This window comes from Temnothorax curvispinosus, unplaced genomic scaffold (assembly GCF_003070985.1).
Source record: "Temnothorax curvispinosus isolate PA1 unplaced genomic scaffold, ASM307098v1 QBEX01007734.1, whole genome shotgun sequence".
Classification (NCBI taxonomy): domain Eukaryota; kingdom Metazoa; phylum Arthropoda; class Insecta; order Hymenoptera; family Formicidae; genus Temnothorax; species Temnothorax curvispinosus.
In genome coordinates this window covers 832,159-851,095 of record NW_020217514.1, presented here as the reverse complement: position 1 = coordinate 851,095, position 18,937 = coordinate 832,159, and the positions used below count along the sequence as shown (strand labels likewise).

Genomic DNA, 18,937 nt, shown 5'->3' with positions numbered 1-18,937 from the left:
TATGTAATACCCGAATTATACAATCCGTATTATATAAATGGATGCATTTAATATTATATTCTTTTTAAAAAGAGTTTTATTCTAAAAATGCTGGAAATGGATATATACATTACAAATTTTTCTTTTATAAGCTTTAGTCTGATTGTTAAATTAATTTTATATCTACATTTATAAATGCGCATCAGTGTTTGAAGTAAAATTTTGTAAAGTTTACGCTTGAAGAAATATTAGATAGCACATTAAAATCGAATTAACCAACTAAGGAACTAAAGCAATTATTCCGATACGATTGGGCCGTTTATTAGTTACGCAGCATTATTATTTAAATTATACACTGATTTGTTATTCATATATAAATTGGGTTACATTGTTCTTGACAAACACTGAATAATTGGATGTCCAAAAGACCGTTAAATGCGTATCAGCTCGCTCGATGCGAAATTTGGTTCGATTACATATAGAGATGCTTTCGACGGAAACGCGCGTTTTTGTGTGTAGAGCTCGTCGACTTTAATGACACACATTTCTCGCGCGAGAATACCAGGCACTGTCCAATATAAACGCAAACCAAACGCAGTTCGATTGCACACATCACGAATAAATGGGCCTGAAACGTAACGTATAAATAATAAAGAAAAGTGCATTTATATTCAGATAAACATTATTTAGGAAAATATTTCTTTCTGCGATTTTATCTTCACGACATATTTCCAACTTGTTTTATACTATAAGCATTTTTATTAGTCAGGAATAGAAACATGCAAAGTATATAAAGAGTAGAAAAATATTTTTGGTGGCCGTACGTACATATTTTCGTGCCTGCCGTGTCAACTTGAAATGGCGTGCTCGCGCAGCAACAGCGGATGTGCTGCTTTGTGAACGGAGCCGTGTTCGAATCGATTGCAACGCGATAGTCAACGCTAAGTGGAATCGAGAGGGTAGTAACATGGTGCAGAGTTGTTCTATCGGCAGTAGCGATTGATCCTACTGCCGCCGCCATTTCGTGATGATTGCGCTGATTGATAGCTGCTCTCTTGCGCGTGTTAAGCTCGAACTACTAGTGACGACTTTGGCGTATCGATTACAAAGTCTTGTGAGAGTTTCTGTTTTCTTGCAGATACATGTTATATAGATTTGATAATGCTTCGAGAGCAGAGTAAAGAAATATTTCGTTACATGATGATGATTATTAGCTATGCAAGTTTAAAATATTGTTATGATATTATTGATTAATTTTAGTATAGATAATTCAGCTATCTAGCGCAGAGGTAATTTCAATGGAAAGAGAAAGATAGAGATTATAGATTTCTTCATAATAAATTTAACGTCAAACATGACGTTTGAAATAAAATGCTATTTGAAACGTTTCTAATCTAATCCAATAACTTCAAAATTTATAACAAACTACTGCCCGTGAAAATATTAATTTCTTTCAATTTAAAAGAAAAAAAATATGTCATACGTATAAATATATTGTCAGATTAAATGAGACTTTAAGGATTCTATAAATTACCGATGAAAATACCTGCGATTCCGGATTTAGAATTCTGATGAGCGCGATAAATTTCGCACAACGTTTTCAATCATGCCAATTTCACGTGAAATCTATGACAGTTGCGATTACGAACAAGTTCGCGAACTGATCTCTCCCCGACCCATTAATTTCGGCGGCTTAGCTACGGCGAGGACACATGTCGATAGCGATATAAATCGTTTGTCCATTTCGCGCAGTTGGAAATTTATGATGGCGCATCTTCGGCGCGTCTGCAGCGCGGCGCGCGTGATAAAGTGCGCGGCGTGTCACGGATCATGTGATGAAATTTGCATGCGAAACAGAAAGATATGCTGCGGAAGCAACGTATGAGGCTCCGCGGGGAAATCTGTGCTCGATACCCGCTGACAGCGTGATATCTTCCGAGAAACAAACGTATCCCGGGTGCGAAATACGAACTCGCGACATAATGCGACGTAAATTCCCGGCAGCGAGCATTTTTCTTTAACCGCGTCATTTTGTAGTATTATTATATTAATATTGCAAAATTCTCTCGGATTACAAATTGCAGCGGTTACTCTCTCTCTCTCCACCCTCGCATAGTTCATTTCTAGGTAGACACACGCGCAATTTTTGAGACGCGAGCATTCTTTTGTCGTGGTTGCACAACGCGGACTGCGGACTTGAATGCAGAAACTGCGGCGTAACGAGGTGAAACGCGTAACTTTACCGCAGTCAGAAGATTCGCGGCACGATAATTATTATGCACGCGCATACAAATGGCACACTCGGCGAACTCGTAAACTAATGCGCATTGTTCGGCCCGCGAAATTGATAAACGGACGACTGTTTTTCTCACGCCGCGATATAACTTCGGCTTAACGAGAATGGAATTGAATTTACGTGTTCTGTAGCATTGCGTTACCGATTGCGCTAATTAGTGCCAGCGTTCCAATAATTGAATGAAAAATACACGAAGCGCGCATTTAAGAAACAATGTGTGCCCTGTACATTGTGTCAATAAACAATTTATTTTAAAGAAAAACTGCTATCTATCCCTGAAAATATATCATAATACGTAAATAATTTTCAATAATGAATCAATAATATAACAAGTTGACATAGGAGTTGTAAATAATAATTACATGGATTATTGAATTAAAGATGAACTTTTATAAATCGTATGTAATATATCCAGGCTTTTCAAAATTATTAGTCACAAATCATTCGTTATAACATGGAGAGACGTAACTTCAATTTAATTTTCCATTAATATGTATACGCGTTTCTTGCGCACTTAATTTAAATAATGATTAGGAAAACACCGGATAGTGGATTCCTCAAGACTGTCCATCAAGCGCAACAGGTTGCAACATATCACGTGCATCGGTCAGTCGATAAAACCGCACATGGTCCTGCGATCTCAGTTTAGATCGGGAAATCACGATCATTTATTTAGTTAAGGTGAATAAATTCCGCTACAAGTACATTCGTCCAATTGATATCAAATGCTCGAATGCATTCTTTTACAATTTTGCAGGAAGCCCGTGGTACATGTTGCGAGCAGTACTTGATTCATTATATTATCGTCATTATTTGCAATACACTTGGATATCGTTCTACCGAGATCAAATCTGCTAACGCAGCTATCATAATTTTACCTTGAGACCACAATAAATGAATAATAAAGCAGCGTCAATTTTATTTTCAATGCTAATCAATATAACGAAAAAATAACTACACATCATAAAATAACGAAGACATTAGAAAAACGTCAAAGTAGAAATAAGTCTATATTTTCTTTCTGACATTTTACGAAATGTTTGCACTTAATAAAGCGCGAAATTTAATCAATCACAGACAACAACGAGAAACGTATTTTCCCTCTGCGTGTATAATATTTTCGTGGATATCTAAAATAATGTTTCCCGAAGCTGATCGCTAAGATCAATATTAGTCTCTATTACCATTTAATATCCGATAGAGTAAATAACTTGATAATTATATCTTGATTAAAGTTTTACGCAGAAAAATCCACCGGAAATTAATTTAAAATTCACTACTTATTAAACCTTTTGAGTAATCCGCTCTACGCTTAACATTGAGGGAACTTATAGCGATTAAAATGCAGAGAAAATTTGCAGTACGAAAGAATCACATGAGAATTGTTTGCATAAAAGTAATTATTGATAAACGAATTATCGAAAGTATAATATGTGCGTAAATCTTTGGAATATTTAATATATATTTTATAAATATATATATAGTATTAAGAGATTCACACTGCATGTGTCACTCATGATTAAAATTAACATTATTTAGATAAAGGAAATCAATTTCTGTCGAAAAATTGCGCTCAAAAACTTATATCAATTGAACTTTAATGATTTGTACTAAACTTACACATTTGAAAATACCCAGTTTGGTACTCCGGGATGTCCATTGAATAAAAAGCTCATTGAAACTTAAAAGTCTTCTAGAGACGCAGTTACAAAATCGCTACAATTTTTCTCGACGAGCTTAAAATCGCACCGCTACTACACGACGGAGCGTAAACTTTATCCCCGGTGCGGAGAACTGATTTACGGAAGTATAAACTCGCCCGTAAGTGCGGAAACTTTCTTCGAAAAAGTTATCGAGAGCAATCGTCGACGATCGAGTCGGAAGCAGATGCCACATGTAATTTTGTTAGTGACCGATCTTTCGATGTCTCCGCGCGCTTGGTAAATCTCGTAAGAAGAGATATCTTGACGAGAAAAGAGAGAAATAAGGATTAATAAAAACTCTCCCTCCTCTCCCCTAGCGGGAGATAAAGATCACTTTTAACCATCTTGCGCGCGCAGGATATTATACGTCCGCTCATAAAATTAATCCTTTATTACCAAGCTATTTTATTTTAGTATTATTAGCCTGCACGTGTCGCATCGCAAAGCGTATCGCTGACGCGATCGAAAGAATCCGCAGCGTGCGTTCTACATTCGCTCACGTTTTTCTCCCTGCTCGCCGCACGATTAATAATTCTCGCTTTTCATTTCCGCGCGTACAGCTATATTGGCGGGTTCGGAGAGAGCTCGTTTTCTCATATCCGTCGAAGAATGGGGTTCCATGCGACGGCGACGGGTCACGCGTTCGCAGCCCCTTCGGAAGTGGGAATAAGCTGGCCCGCCGTCCCACGTCGCGTCGGTGGAAAAGCTGTGATACACACAGATCACGTGCGCGAACCTGGGTACGGGGCGAACGAAGTTTCGGGATTTACTTTCCGCGAATCAATTTATACCGTAACAAATAATATAAATTAGTTTGCTGTTTCACGATAACTTTTCCGAGTGCAAGATACACGAACGGCCGGAGAACGACGTTGCATCGCTAATTTGAGATATTTAATGCAATCTCGTAACACAATACAAATTGTTACGTCAATTCTCGATGTGTAGATTGTACGTTTTCATAAATGAAGACTTTGCCGCTTTATTTCGCATCATTGATCATGTTATAGTTGCGTGGCTCTTATTTTAGCTCCTGCACTATTAACTTTCTTCTTGATTAACACCATTCGAAGGCAAGGCAACGTTAAAATTTTTATTACAAGGGTGCGAAAATTGTTCACAAACTCGCTGCACAGCTGTTACTTGACGTAGCCGATTACCTTGGGGAAAGGGTTGAGTAACTGTTCGCGCTTGATGTATCGTCATTTTCCAAGGCGAATTTTCGCGGCGTGACCGGCATTTCCGTTTCCAGCGCTGAAAGCAATACTGTCTAACACGTAGCGCATTTATGAGTGTTCTGTATCATAAACGCAATACTGTCGACGATTTGTCTCTGTACGACGAACAGACAATGATTCACGCACCGTTTCAATTTTCAACGGTGCGCTTTCTGAAATTTCCGATCGTGAAAGACGACGTGTTTTAACCAATAAATAATATACATTTGGCATTTACCCTCCCTGCTTCTCGCGCTGCATTTATTCATGTTTAATAACAGAAGAGTGCAAAGATAAATATTTATAGAAAGTTGATTTTTTTCTCATTAAAATTGTCTGCTGTTACGGCTGCTAATCTAGAAACATGAGACATTTTGTTATTCCGCAATAGCTAAATTTCTCACTATATATATATATATAATATAACGAAAAAATAGCAACGTGTCATGTTAATCCAATTGTATTGAACATTTCGTATTCGCAATAAATATGTTTTTCTATAAAACATTTATGAAATCACAGAGCAATTATCTTATAAATCTCTATTGAATGTATGACTATCTTACAGTAAATATATTTCTCTTCAGTATCAAAATCACGAAACCTGCTTGTATAATCCTTTGTGTTCAATTGAAGATCACGAGAATATTAGGTTTGCAAATATTTAAACTGAACATACAACGGTTAAAAAAAATTATATAAATATATAATAAAATTATATATGTAAAATATCTATTACGTATATACTATATTATATTTGTTGTATTTATATTGTGTATTATATTGTGTATAATTGTATAAAAGTATCTATATAAATATGTATTCAATAAACTTTCAATCTATCTCTCGTTATCTCATTCGCCAGAATAAGCGGGATCAAGAGAGGGTTGTGTTATCAAAAGAAAACAAGGACGACGGTTGATGAGCAAACTCATTTATTACATTCGCGTGACTAAAAATAAGAACACATCATTATTATCTCACAAAAGCTCACGTTTTGTTAAGTTGTATTATGAATATTATTGAGCGGCTAACCTTGCGGCAATTTTGTCGTTTTTTCTGAAATTAATATAAAAATGCAAAAATTAAAGAAACAAGTACTCACAATCCCCATCATTTAACAGCAATTTAAACGCATTTAACTACAAAGGACGGTATTATTAGAATGTATGATATTTTCTGTATAATATCAAACTCTATTTTTTTCTAGCGATTTATATATTTTTGAGTATCACGTCGTGCATATTGTTCAACATATCGCTTACGTAACCAATAGTTTATATAATATGATGAAAAAAATAACGCAGACAAATCAATTAAAAAGTAAAAAAAAAATAGAAAGCATATTGGGGTAAATTGATAGAAATTTGCCAATCAATGGCGACTTTACTGCCACTATTATTTATATGATTAAGCGCGCACAAGTTCGCGTGACGCGATAATAGCGCGTTCCTATCTTAATCGTTCATTTATCTTGTTCGCGATGTTTTGACGCCATTGCGGTGATAGTGATGAATTACGGCGCGGCGCGCGGACAGTTAATTCAATGTAGGGCGACGAGCCCGGGAAACTTTTCGCGGTAGGTACGTGACCCGCCATAATAAACGGTAATGCGGCGCTAACCGGGGCTCGCTGCACAAATGCTGCACATTTCCCGTTCGAACAAATCCAGTTTGCGGCCTCTGGCGCATCTTTGACGCTATGCGTCATTCGCGCCCGCGTTCGCTACTACACCGGGAACGACGACGAAGCGAATTGAGGGTGAGAGTAGATAGAAACTGTGCGACTCCTTCCCATCGTCGTCATCGTCGTCGTCGTTCCGGCCCCATTAGCTGACTTTCTTCCACTTGCGAATTGCATCACGTCGTGTGCGAAATCGAATTGCGGCACGCTCGGCATTCGCATAGAAAGCGCACTTCTACCCCGATTTTACGTGGTGTGTAGCGAAAACGCATTAAGATCACAAGCAAGAAGAATTCTAAACTTTTCTCGATACGCTCCGATTTATGTGACTTCGAAACACAGTATCGTTTTACTTGATAATAATAATTTATTTATAAAAATAATGCGGATAGTATTTATATTCGTAAAAGAAACATTTGAGCAAACAACAATTTCTTGACAAAACTGTAAAATAGTATTAATTATTTTGAAGTTATTAATATCAGTCATGGAGTAGCTTTAAAGTGCAATTAAATAAACAACAAAAACGAAATTACCGGATTTGTTTCACGATAGAGTTGTTTTGATAGTTAATTCGAAATTTATAGGAGCTTTTCTTTCACGTGCATATTTGTCATCTGGAATATTTAGGCCATCTATGTTATATCTTTAAAGAGATCATGTAATATGAGTATGCAAATCTGCATCGGCTATGCAAATTTCACTGAGCTGCTCGCCCTTATTTCCGACCAATCGCGTTTAGCACGTCCCTGGCTTAACCAAGGATTTACAGATCGCGAGACCCTCTTTTGGCAGGTTCTCCCGCAGCCTATTTCGTCGAGGTTTTAACCTTAGTGCCCTTGGGGATATAGCCTTCCTTTCTTAAAAATCTGTTGAATTTCTCGAAGCCGCGGCTGGTCAACTACTTAAACTTTCTACTCGGGGTGCCTAATTGCTTAGCGTCTCGGACAATTAATGCATAATATCAACTTATTTATCTTGATCTTTTCCGCAGCTGTGGCCAGTTGGAAAACAAAATTACTACGTAAATTTATTGGACGATCACTTGAAAAATGTCTAACGATAAAGAAGTTGCTATTGACATTCTTGAACATCTTTTACTTTCTGTTCAAGATTTACTAGTTTTGAAATAAATTATTTCTTTTTCTTATATTGAACTCTCTCAAAACCTTAAAAGTAACATTAAAATAATTTTAAAAAATGACCAAAATTACAAATTATTGTCATTTTTATTATTTAATTTTGTGTCTTTCTTGCTTTCTTTGGATATTTATAACACATTGATTGGCGAGTAATTTGAAACAAACAATTAGAAGTAAGCAATATAAAATTTTATAGATACTTATGAAATACTTTTTACATATTAAAAAAAAACGTGCATACGTTGAAAAAAGCTCAAGAGTTGAAAGACTATCATACCCTATTTCTGACACTGACTGCGGAACCTCATTTTTGCTCCTAACTTTGAGATTCCAGTGGAAGCAAGAAGAAGTTTCTTGACAGAAAATGGATGTTGGAAAATGCTTTAACTTGATAAACTATGCCTCGCGGACGTGATAAACTTTAGAAATTATTTTAATTAAGCACTTTCAGCAACCATTCAAATTGCGATAAGGAATTCGATAAATCTTAGTACAAATAACTTCAGCGTTTGTAGAACTGATCCGAAATCTATATCAATGCTTGAATTTTCCTTTAATATTTATAAAGTACTAAAAGACAAGGAAAATGTGGGTGTAGCTATATATAGGAACAATTGTTATATCAGTCTAATCCTAAGTTTAATACCGCGCATAATATCGTTATCAAACTTTGTTTCGTTGAAAATGCAATTACAAGAGAGTTTATTAACTCGTCACAGAGCATCAAAGATGACATATTTTTTTATTTAGTTAAAAAGGGAGACGGGTTATTTCTCCGTAAATTGCAATTGTCTCTCCATGTGATTATTTTTATCTTATTCATGAACAATTCAGGAGGAATTAATATCCATCCATTTGAGAGTCGATATTCATCAGAAACATTCAAAGTAGCGTATTTTATATAATTCTTAAACAAAATATTATTTTTGGCATGTATTTTTAATATCTCGCGATATGATATATTCAAAATTGTTATAGATTGTGCACTGAGAGAAAAAAGTCGAAATATTCAGAAACAAATGTTATTTGTGATATTTTCTTCGATATTTGTTGGCTATAAAAAAATTTGATTATGATGACAGAATATACATTTCTGTGAAATATGCCTAATTTTTCTTATTAATTGTAAAAAAATTTTTATTTATTTATAGCTGGAAAAATAAATCTACTTGCGGCAAACTTACATTTTTTTATAGCAACAAAATACTTGGTTATAATAGAATAGGATTTATAGAAATTGACATTTATTTCCGGAAACTAAATTTACGTCTTGGAAACAAATGCTCACTTGTTTGGATCAAACTTAAATTTCTAGCTTACTGATTCACATCGTGCAATATGGCGGACTAGCGGTGGTCGTGGCGCGGTGCGTTGTCGTTCTGTGGTGACTGTCTGTGATTTATGTTGAGTGTACAGCGTTTTAAGTTGAATGTTAGTTCGAAAAGTGAAAGACAAAGTGAAACAATCTTATAGACACATTACATTTAGAGCCTGTTCACACGAGGCGTTTCTGTCTCGCGGATGCCGCGCGATTGCCGCCGTGTGTCAACGTTCGCATGAGTCGCACGTTATCGCGAGACAAAGTGCAAGAACGCGTGCATACCCGCGGAACGGCGTACGCGCGACGGCGAATTTCGTATATAGATCTAAAATGCCGCAAAGCGCGTATCGTATAGACGCTCGTCGTCGACTCGCGTACACGCGTACGTTGTCGCACCTCGCCTCGCGACAGCGCACGTCTCGTGCAAACGTTAACGCGCGGCAGCAATCGCGCGGCAGAAAACGCTTCGTGTGAACAAGTTCTTACAACGATAAAGCCGGAATCTAATAAATAAGTTTGCAACATAATATCTTACTCATTAAAGCAAAGTAAGACGGCTGTCAATATACAGATAAACTTTTGCTTTTCTGTTTTGTTGGCTGAGGATCAATGTTTTTAACGTGTTAACATTGAAAGGCGTCACTTTGCTCTAATAAGTAATATCTTATATTGCAAATTTACTTATTAGAATCTTGCTCCATTGTTGTAAATTGTGGCGATCTATGCCACTTACAGAACACATCCGTGCATTTTTAACTCGACGGAATTATATATACCAGCAACTAATTCGCGACGACATCGTTAGGCGGCGCATGATAGAAAGCGTTGCTCGTATTTAAAATACATTCAGCCATAATATATAAACAGACCCCTTGCGAGGCGAGAATAACAACATCGTTGCTAACTAGATGCTAGTACATATGATTCCGCCAAGTTAAAAATGCGCGGATGTGTTTTGTGAGTGACGTAGGTCGTCACATAAGTATAATGTGTCTAAGATTTCTTCACAATTAAATTGTGAGAGGAAATAATATATAGTTATCTAGTGAAATTTAATTTACTTGTCAGAAATATATTGATTTATAAAAATTAAAGAAAGTTTAATATTTACAGTTAAACAACTCATGCCGAAGAAATAAACAATTATTTGTAATAAATAATACTTATTTCAAAAATTAAATATATGGTTTATTTACTAGAAATAAAATTTTATTTTGCCGTATTTAAATAAGAGATTTATTTCTGTAAAATAAACCTTATATCCTACAAATAAATTTTCAAGTATTTTTTTCTCAATGTGCGCTAAATTTTTGTTATGTAAATTTATTATATCACATTCTTATTTTAAAAATGAAACAATTCGGCAATTTTGTCATTTTTCAGAAATGATGGAACATATTTCTGTTAAGTAAAATTACAAGAAAGCAATTTTTTATTTATCTAAAACTATAATTTATTGCGACAAGGAACAAAATGTACTTAAAAAGTGGCGATTTTGTTATTTAAAAACCTATAACAAATGAGGAACACAACATAAATCTAATTGAGTAAATGTTAACTTAGAACCGTTTTACAAATTGATAAATTTCAAATTTTCCAATTAATCTGCAACCATAAGGTAAAAGCAACAATTGCTTTGTTGTCACATATAAAACAAGAATGCGAAACATGTTTTTTACTATTCAATTTTCCACTAAATTTGTATGGATTAAACGCACTTGTCGCATCGACGTATTTACGTTTGTTTAGCATTCGTGACACGAAATTGCGGAGCGTTTATAATGTAGAACCATAGATGAAAATGGGCCAGGCGTCATACAAAAATTGATCTAGATTATCGGATAAAACAATTTTTACGTTTGCCAAAAATTTATCGCGTACGCGACGAACAGAGCGAACAAATCGATATATTGCACACCCATAAGTTATATTGTACATAATAAAAAACAGGATGTATAACGACGTTTTGAATTGTCGGACAATTGCAGTTTTATTTTTGCGATAAATTATCCAAATAAAAAGTAGAATAAATAAAAAATATGACAATTTAATTAAAAATTTTGTAATGAGGTAATGAAATATTCCACGTTGAAATAATCATAAATGATAAAAACGTCAACTTTCAGACGTAAAACAAATCTTGAAAATTTGAATTGTCTCTTGTAATCGTTAATATTATCATTAGTATATATTTTTGTAGTAGAAAATTTTAATCAAGCAACAAGATACATCTAACAATAAGATCAAAACACGATCAAAATAAAATTCTTCTATGATACGCGAGCAAATGTAGCGAACATGCAGTTTCTTCGGCCTGCTTGCGCTTGTAGAAATGCCATAACTTAGATCGCCGTCATTTCGAGAATCGTTTCGCAAAGTATAACCAACACGGCAGTATTTCAGCTCTTCGAGAAGCGAAGAAAGCGCCGCGCCGGGTTGTGTGCGAGCGACGTAAATGCACGGAGTATTAATGCGAGAACATGCCGGGGAATCTGGATCTGTCGTAATGATGCAACGTGAAACGTGCGTTTAACATACGTGTAATTCTGCAGCTACGTGAGACACGCTTTCGTTACTCAGCAAATGAGAATAATTACGATGAATGAAAAGAAATAGTGGATGCTGTTAATTCGAAAATTACAAGGTGTAATTTCTCGTAATGTGCGATGTGATAAAATGCACGGAACAAATAGAACATTATTTTGTATAAGATTAAATACATATGTCAGAGCGAGATTTAACGTTTTCGTATATTTTGTGTAAAATACTTCTTCAATGTCGGTAATGTATATTTTTCAATGTCTATATAATGTCGACATATTTATATTAATGAGTCTTCATAAAATTTTTGACGCGTGTCTATACCTGTAAAAAAGACTGCCATTATACAATCGCGAATTTACTGCTATAAGAAAACGGATTCTCGCGAATTTAATAAAGAAAATATGAAATCTTCGTCACTATTTTAAAGTAAATTTCGCAATAATATCACAGCTTCTGAATAAACAAAAGAAATCAATTGTATTGTTTCAAAAGTACGTTTCTATATTACATCGCGAAAGTCGTTCACGTTCCAGCTTCATTTCCAATTCGATTTCACTAAGACTTTGAATTATTATCGATTTTGCAGCTGCAATTGGTTATTTAACTTATTTAAGCTCCGGTTTAGATTGTAACAAACGGCACGAGCGAACGAAAAAAGAAACGCAATTAATTCATTACTATATTGACTATATATAAGGAAGGAATTAGAAAAGATTGGGAATTTAATTCTCCATATCCATTTAAAATATAATACACAAAAAGATTTCTATTATTTGCTATACATCGTCATGTAAAAGATATTTTTTATTGAAAGGAACAAATTCACTATATACAAACTAACTGTCATATTTTCTGATCAAATCAATTATTCATGTAAAGTTCCAAGTCCATTTTTCCTTTTTATTATAGAATATAATAATTTTTTTAGTTTATCACATATTAGGCAAAAATTATTATTAATTCAAATGGAACTTTAATAGAATCTAAATTTTAGATTTAATTATTAGAATATTGAAAATTAAGAAATAGCAGAGGAAGTGATGGCTTTTTTCGATATTTTCCGTAAAGATTTTATCTCTAATCTGAATAAGAGAAATGTACTGTTAACGTCTTACATGGTCGTCGTAAATCATTCCGGTATTTATTCCGCTATCATTCGCGGCTTTGTCCTCATGTTTTATCCTCTATAAACACTTAGCTAAAGACAAACACCGAGAGTTGTAAACTCTACAATAGCCTAATAATAATAATAACATGACGACGCTTGTCCGACTCTCGACAAATCGTGGAAGTGCATGCAGCTAGTTATTTTCGCGTCTAGGATAGGATATACCTCCACAGCCGATTTGTTAAGCTGTACGCTTATCTACAAGACAAACTCATCATGAGATAAGTCTAAGCAGCCCTAAGGGAACGTGTGCCGAAATATATTGCGCGAATTGACGATAACACCGTGAGTTTCCTTCCCGCTTCGTCGTCGGAGAAACGCCAGTGCGCAGCAAGCGTGCACACGCCCGGCGGCCGAAGAAACGAGATAGTTGGTGCCATTGCAAGTGAGCTCTGAAACTCGGCTAATCTCCGGGCTAAGTACTATTCCACTGCGGAACACTATTGAAACTCACTCCCGAACAGGCGTTTCAAGAGCGAAATTGTTCATGATTTCAAGCACCATGGCGTTCAAAGCACCGTGAGAAAGAGCTTCCAAATCGATTCTCTTATGTTGACATAATTGATTTCTCCTAATGTTGTCGAAAGAATTTACTCGAAACAATACTCTACTCGAGATAGAATCTTCACACCTGAGAAGCAGAAAAGAGCAAGTCTAAAGTAAAATTCGGTTCTATATCATTGCAATCGGAAAAACAAGCTGATAGTTATGGAATAAAAAATATTCAATGAAGGTTAGATATCACTGAGAAAAAAATACAAGTTAATGGTACAATAAAAAATTTATTGTCATTCCACACGACTAAAAATTAGAATTTTTTTAATAAAGCTTGTTTATATAACACCAAAAAATTTGTTGAAAATAATAAACAGTTTCTTCCTAGCGGAATTTATTAAAACTTGTTTATTCGATCTATCTTGAACATGTTTATTCATAATATATATAAAATGAAAAATCTTTTTAGACATATGTCATAAAAAAGGTGCTTTTGAATTTATGTTCTTCCGCTTCTTAGATATAAATATGTGAAATACTTGACAATGCGTATAAAGATACATGGACAATTTATAGATATCAATTGATATAAAAACAATGAGATTCCGGTAAGAAGACGAGACTTTATCGATACGTCTGAAGATAATTCAGATAAACGACTTTTCAATAGCTACAGAGAGTTCTATATGCGCGCTTTTCGCATATATTTATTTATTGACAGTAACGTTTTTATACCCAGTGACGTACCGACGTGTGAGACGTGTCTGAATCTTTGTGAAAAAAATAGAAAAAAATAGAACCGCGTTTCTTCCTGCTTGTCGGACTAAAGGAAGATGAGTAGCGAGCGATATCGTGCCACACACACCGACACCCTACAATTAAATTTCCGCCGATTAATTCAGTGTGCGATGACATTAAAAGCTTCTTATTGATTGCTTGAAAATAAAATCAGAGTACGTTCGTTACATGCAGGGTACAAACTACTTTTTTTTACAATGAAAGCTAAGATTTTCCAAGAGCGTCAATTTACAAATACACCAAATAACTTGAAACGCATAAATTGCATTAAATGTATCGTCAAAAATAGGTACTTTTTTTAGAAACTCTTTCTCACGAATTCAGCTATATATGTTTGCATGCAGAAAACCTTATTCTTCAGTTTTACTTCGACAGAATTTTAATTCGAGATGCTGAAATTTTCAGTGATGAATATTAAAAGGACTTTCTGTCGAATTTCCAGTGCTTACAAAGTGACTCTACGTCATTCAGAAGAGTCGTTAGATCGCGTGAATATCTATCTTAGCGTGCCTGGGTGACTTTATCGGGTATTCCCCGAATAAGTTGCTATCTCGCATGTGCACTTTTCGTGCACGGCCAGGGCTTTATTAGATATCCGCAGCGAGATCGCAATGGCATACAACCGAAATGCCCGAATGCGCAGAAGCGATAGGCAGTGACACGTGTGCATGAGTGCACGGGATGCAGATGGCAGCAACATGCAGCGATGTGCAATCTAGATGCAGCCCCCGCAGGGATGACTGATCCGCGCGCAGTCATTTGGGCTTAGCAATCCCAGCGCAATACATTGCGGACACTCACATGCACTTACACATCATATACACCCGTACACGTTTTGGTCATAATGCAATAAACATTTGAGGAAGGGGGTTGAAGCAAGATACAATCTAATTTAAAAGTAATAAGCACAAGACCCACATACGTGTCTGATATATAACGGGATAACGGAAGTTAACGCTCATTTTTTATTCATATTCTTTTGAAAAATTTAGACGCAGCACGTGCATAGATATACACTTTGATTTGTATTCCGCGAGGCGCATATCTTTTAAATCACAGGACATTACATATTTTAATAATCACCATACGTGTCGTGCGCTTGAAGCATATAAACGTGCGGTGTGACTTATAATCTTTACTTATCATGACATTTTACATTTATGCATCGGTGATAAAAAATAACCACGCTAATAAATAGATATACTAATATCATAAGGATATTGGATATACTGATATTATTTTGAAAAATAATCGGACGAGAAATATTTTACTCGAGGGATACGTCTGGTTTGGTGAATAATCTTTTGAATTTTTCGGGGTTAGATTAACACAGCGCGCTCTCTCCGAATATCAATACCGGAACATTATTATTACACCCAGCATGATCACAATACCGCGTTCGCTGCCACTCGATATCCTTCTCGGTGGTTTATCGCGCATCCCTTGGCGCTGCGTCGAAAATTGCGGCGTGCAACGTCGAAGATAAACGGCGCGGTGCATAGCGCGTGGCGTGTATGCACGCTCGTGTGCTCGCACACGTTATTTATATTCGGGTGCCACGCGTGCACCACGAGACCGGCGATATTGCCTTTCTCGACTGAAAGGGAGTAAAGCCGTGGGGTACATCGGAGAGCTAGCCGCCGTCGCGCCGCGCCGCCGCGGCCCCAATCGACAATACAGATTTCGGAAATTAAAAGCTTCCTGTTTCGCGCATACGAGACGCGGGACTCGGTCATCGCCTCTTTGCGGAAGTTGTCCTTTAACTCCGCTCGAATCAGCGCGAACCGCGGAAATGGTGGAACGAACAGAGTAATACACTTCAGTCTCGATGCTAAAGAGATAGCTGAATGAAGTAACCTTTTATGAAGATATTACTTGATATTACTTTCAATTTGTTCCAATATAATTCTTGATAAATCTCATTTTAAAAAGAAACTAATATATGTTAAATTGTACGCAACATATACACTACCGTGCAAAAGTTTGGAAGTACTACTAAAAAAAAAAAAAGAAACAGTGGTGTACGGTTTGAGTTTCATGGTTTGAGTAAAATGTAATAAATATGAAAATAACAATTTTATTATATTTTACTCAAACCATGAAAACTTATTCTTTTATAACAGAACAATGGCATTGCATGTTCACTCGATAAAATTTTTTAAATAAAATACTCCCTTGGAAAATGACTAGAAACAAATGATACTGTGTTGAATAGTTAAAGTTTTCATATGACATTTTTCTTTGGAAGTATTAGAGCATCACTGTTTTGTCTTTCTTAAAAAAGCACTGCTTCCAAACTTTTGAACGGTAGTGTACATGTCGAGTAATAAAATACTAAAATATTTTGCTGATTAAAAATGTTAAAATTTTAATTAACGATATTTAACAAATTTTTAAATCAATACGCCGATTTTTTCTTAATGTTTTTACCAATTTTTGTATCCGAGTAAAAAATGATCTGGTTTCTTATAATTTTATAACATTTCATATTTATAGATATGTTAATTGTTTTGATGAATGCATGTATATCTTGATGTATGTGAAATTACAAGATCCTATCTTTTCTCTTTTAATTAATTATAAAAACACAAACGCGAGCTTAATGAAGCTAGTAGAAACAGTCTTTTACCAAAGTGCTCAAATACACAAATAGTCGAGACGAGCGATTCTCTAAAGACGGTTCCGATGCTATTATTCCAATTTATAGTGTGTCTACGGAACTAGGCGAATGCTGAGCGTCGATCTGTGACGTTGATCGGTGCACGCGATTCATCTGCGCCCAACTTGGTACCGCAACTTCGGAATTCGGGAATACTTTTATATCGTTGGTGTGCACGCTGTATGTTACACCGATACGCGTCTACAAATCGCAGCATCACAGTGACTGCTCTTTGTTTTAACGCCATTTTGCCGGAGATATATGTGATTAAAGAGAGAAACATGCGCGTATTCATCAATGATTTATGTACACGTAAATTTATATTATACACGGAATGTACGTTACTACGCAATCAATCGCGTTTTTTTAATAGATGATAGAACTTGATAGGATTTAATCTAATAATAAAATGAAATATGTTACGGATTACTCTAAAGAAATATTCTAAAAATCTTGCAATATTATATTATTAATTAAAACTTTTTTAATGTTTAATCACGTAAGTCAATCCTATTGATAAGCTTAATCTTTAAAATTATTTTTAAAAATTAGTCTAGTAGAGCTAAAAAAGTATAAAATTTATAGACATAGCAAACGAAAGTAGAGGAACGTTAACTAAATATATATGGTACATTGTTTTAACGTGCTGAAGAATATACTATTGTTTCTCTCAACAATCTATTCAAGATTTCTGACATGTGCCATGTCATCTGATATGAGTGTCATCTTCGTGACGAGATTTGTATACTGGTGCGCGCTAAATTTGTCCATCACCAGTATTAATACTAGTAAACTATATGAATAACATAGTAATATAGAATACACTTATAATGTCGCCAAAATTGCATGCCAGTAATGAACTCTGATTATTAAAACCTTCTTGAAATTTCAAAGACCGATTGATTATAAAAAAAAAAATTTTTACTAATCAGATAATAAATAATAATAAACGAATGAACAGAAAGCATCGCTGCCCTGATTATCACTGTCCTTTCAGAAAGAAAAGATTGCAGATAATATAAAAATATAAAAAACATCTGTAAGATATATATGTAAAGAACGTGCAAAAGAGATTATTTGCATTTTTTTAGACATAGAAATACAGAGCACATGAGAGTAACAGAAATAAAAAAAAATATATGAAATGGGGTGGGGGGACACGCGACGAGCCTCCGAAGGTTGAACGTCGAAGGCCCGAGGGAAAAATCGTTCCGACACCGGAGAAGCTGAAGAAAATAGTTAGGCACTTACGACGTCGATTATTTGCATGAGCGTGAGGCCGAAGCTCAGCACGAGGGGGTCGGACTCGTTGCTCACCGGCCGCTCCAGCACGTTGTACGCGTCCAGCAGGTCGTTCAGCAGCCTCTTCTCGTGGAGACCGCCACTTACCAGCCCTGTGTGCCCAATCACAATCAGCAGTCAGTGAGAAGTTGCGCGCAATCAGTTACGACGATCTCCCTAGTCCTTCGTCGCCGACGTCGCATCGCCTCGCTTCGGGGAAAATGCAAGAAATGGGAGCGGGATGACGCAGGAATAACTACCCTCTCTTTCTCTCTCGCTTTCTCTCTTTCTTTCCGTTCTGTCCGAGCAACGTTTATCTTCTTGAGACTGCGCGAGTCCAGATCTACCCTATCTACCTACCTATATCCCATCGCTTCTGTAGCCACCCCAATCCCGAGTTCTCGACTACTTCTCGCGAACACACAACTTCGCGAACACACACTCTTTCTCTGTCTCTGCCTCCAAGCCTTCGTCTCTCTTTCCCTATTTCTCTTTCCTCATGTCTCCGCTTGTTACCTCTGTCTCCTTCCCTCTCTAAGTCTCGTTTTTCCCCCCATCTTCGTCCGCTTTCTACCATTACGACCTGCAGTTTATCTTTCTTGAATAAATCACCCCTTTTGTCTCTTTTCCTTTAGACTACGCTGCCGCTTT

At 35.9% G+C, this 18,937-nt stretch overlaps 1 protein-coding gene across 2 annotated transcripts in view; it reads right to left on the bottom strand.

The window, feature by feature from the left end:
• Positions 1 to 18,937, bottom strand: part of LOC112457340 (neuronal acetylcholine receptor subunit alpha-7-like) — a 192,709-nt gene that overhangs the window by 115,956 nt on the left and 57,816 nt on the right. The window contains exon 2 of one of the 2 annotated variants that reach the window (XM_025020329.1): positions 18,257 to 18,399. The exons of the other annotated variant lie outside the window; for it this stretch is intronic. Within the exon in view, the coding sequence (XP_024876097.1) occupies positions 18,257 to 18,399 (143 nt within the window). The remainder of the gene's footprint in view (positions 1 to 18,256; positions 18,400 to 18,937) is intronic. 2 annotated transcript variants of the gene reach the window in all.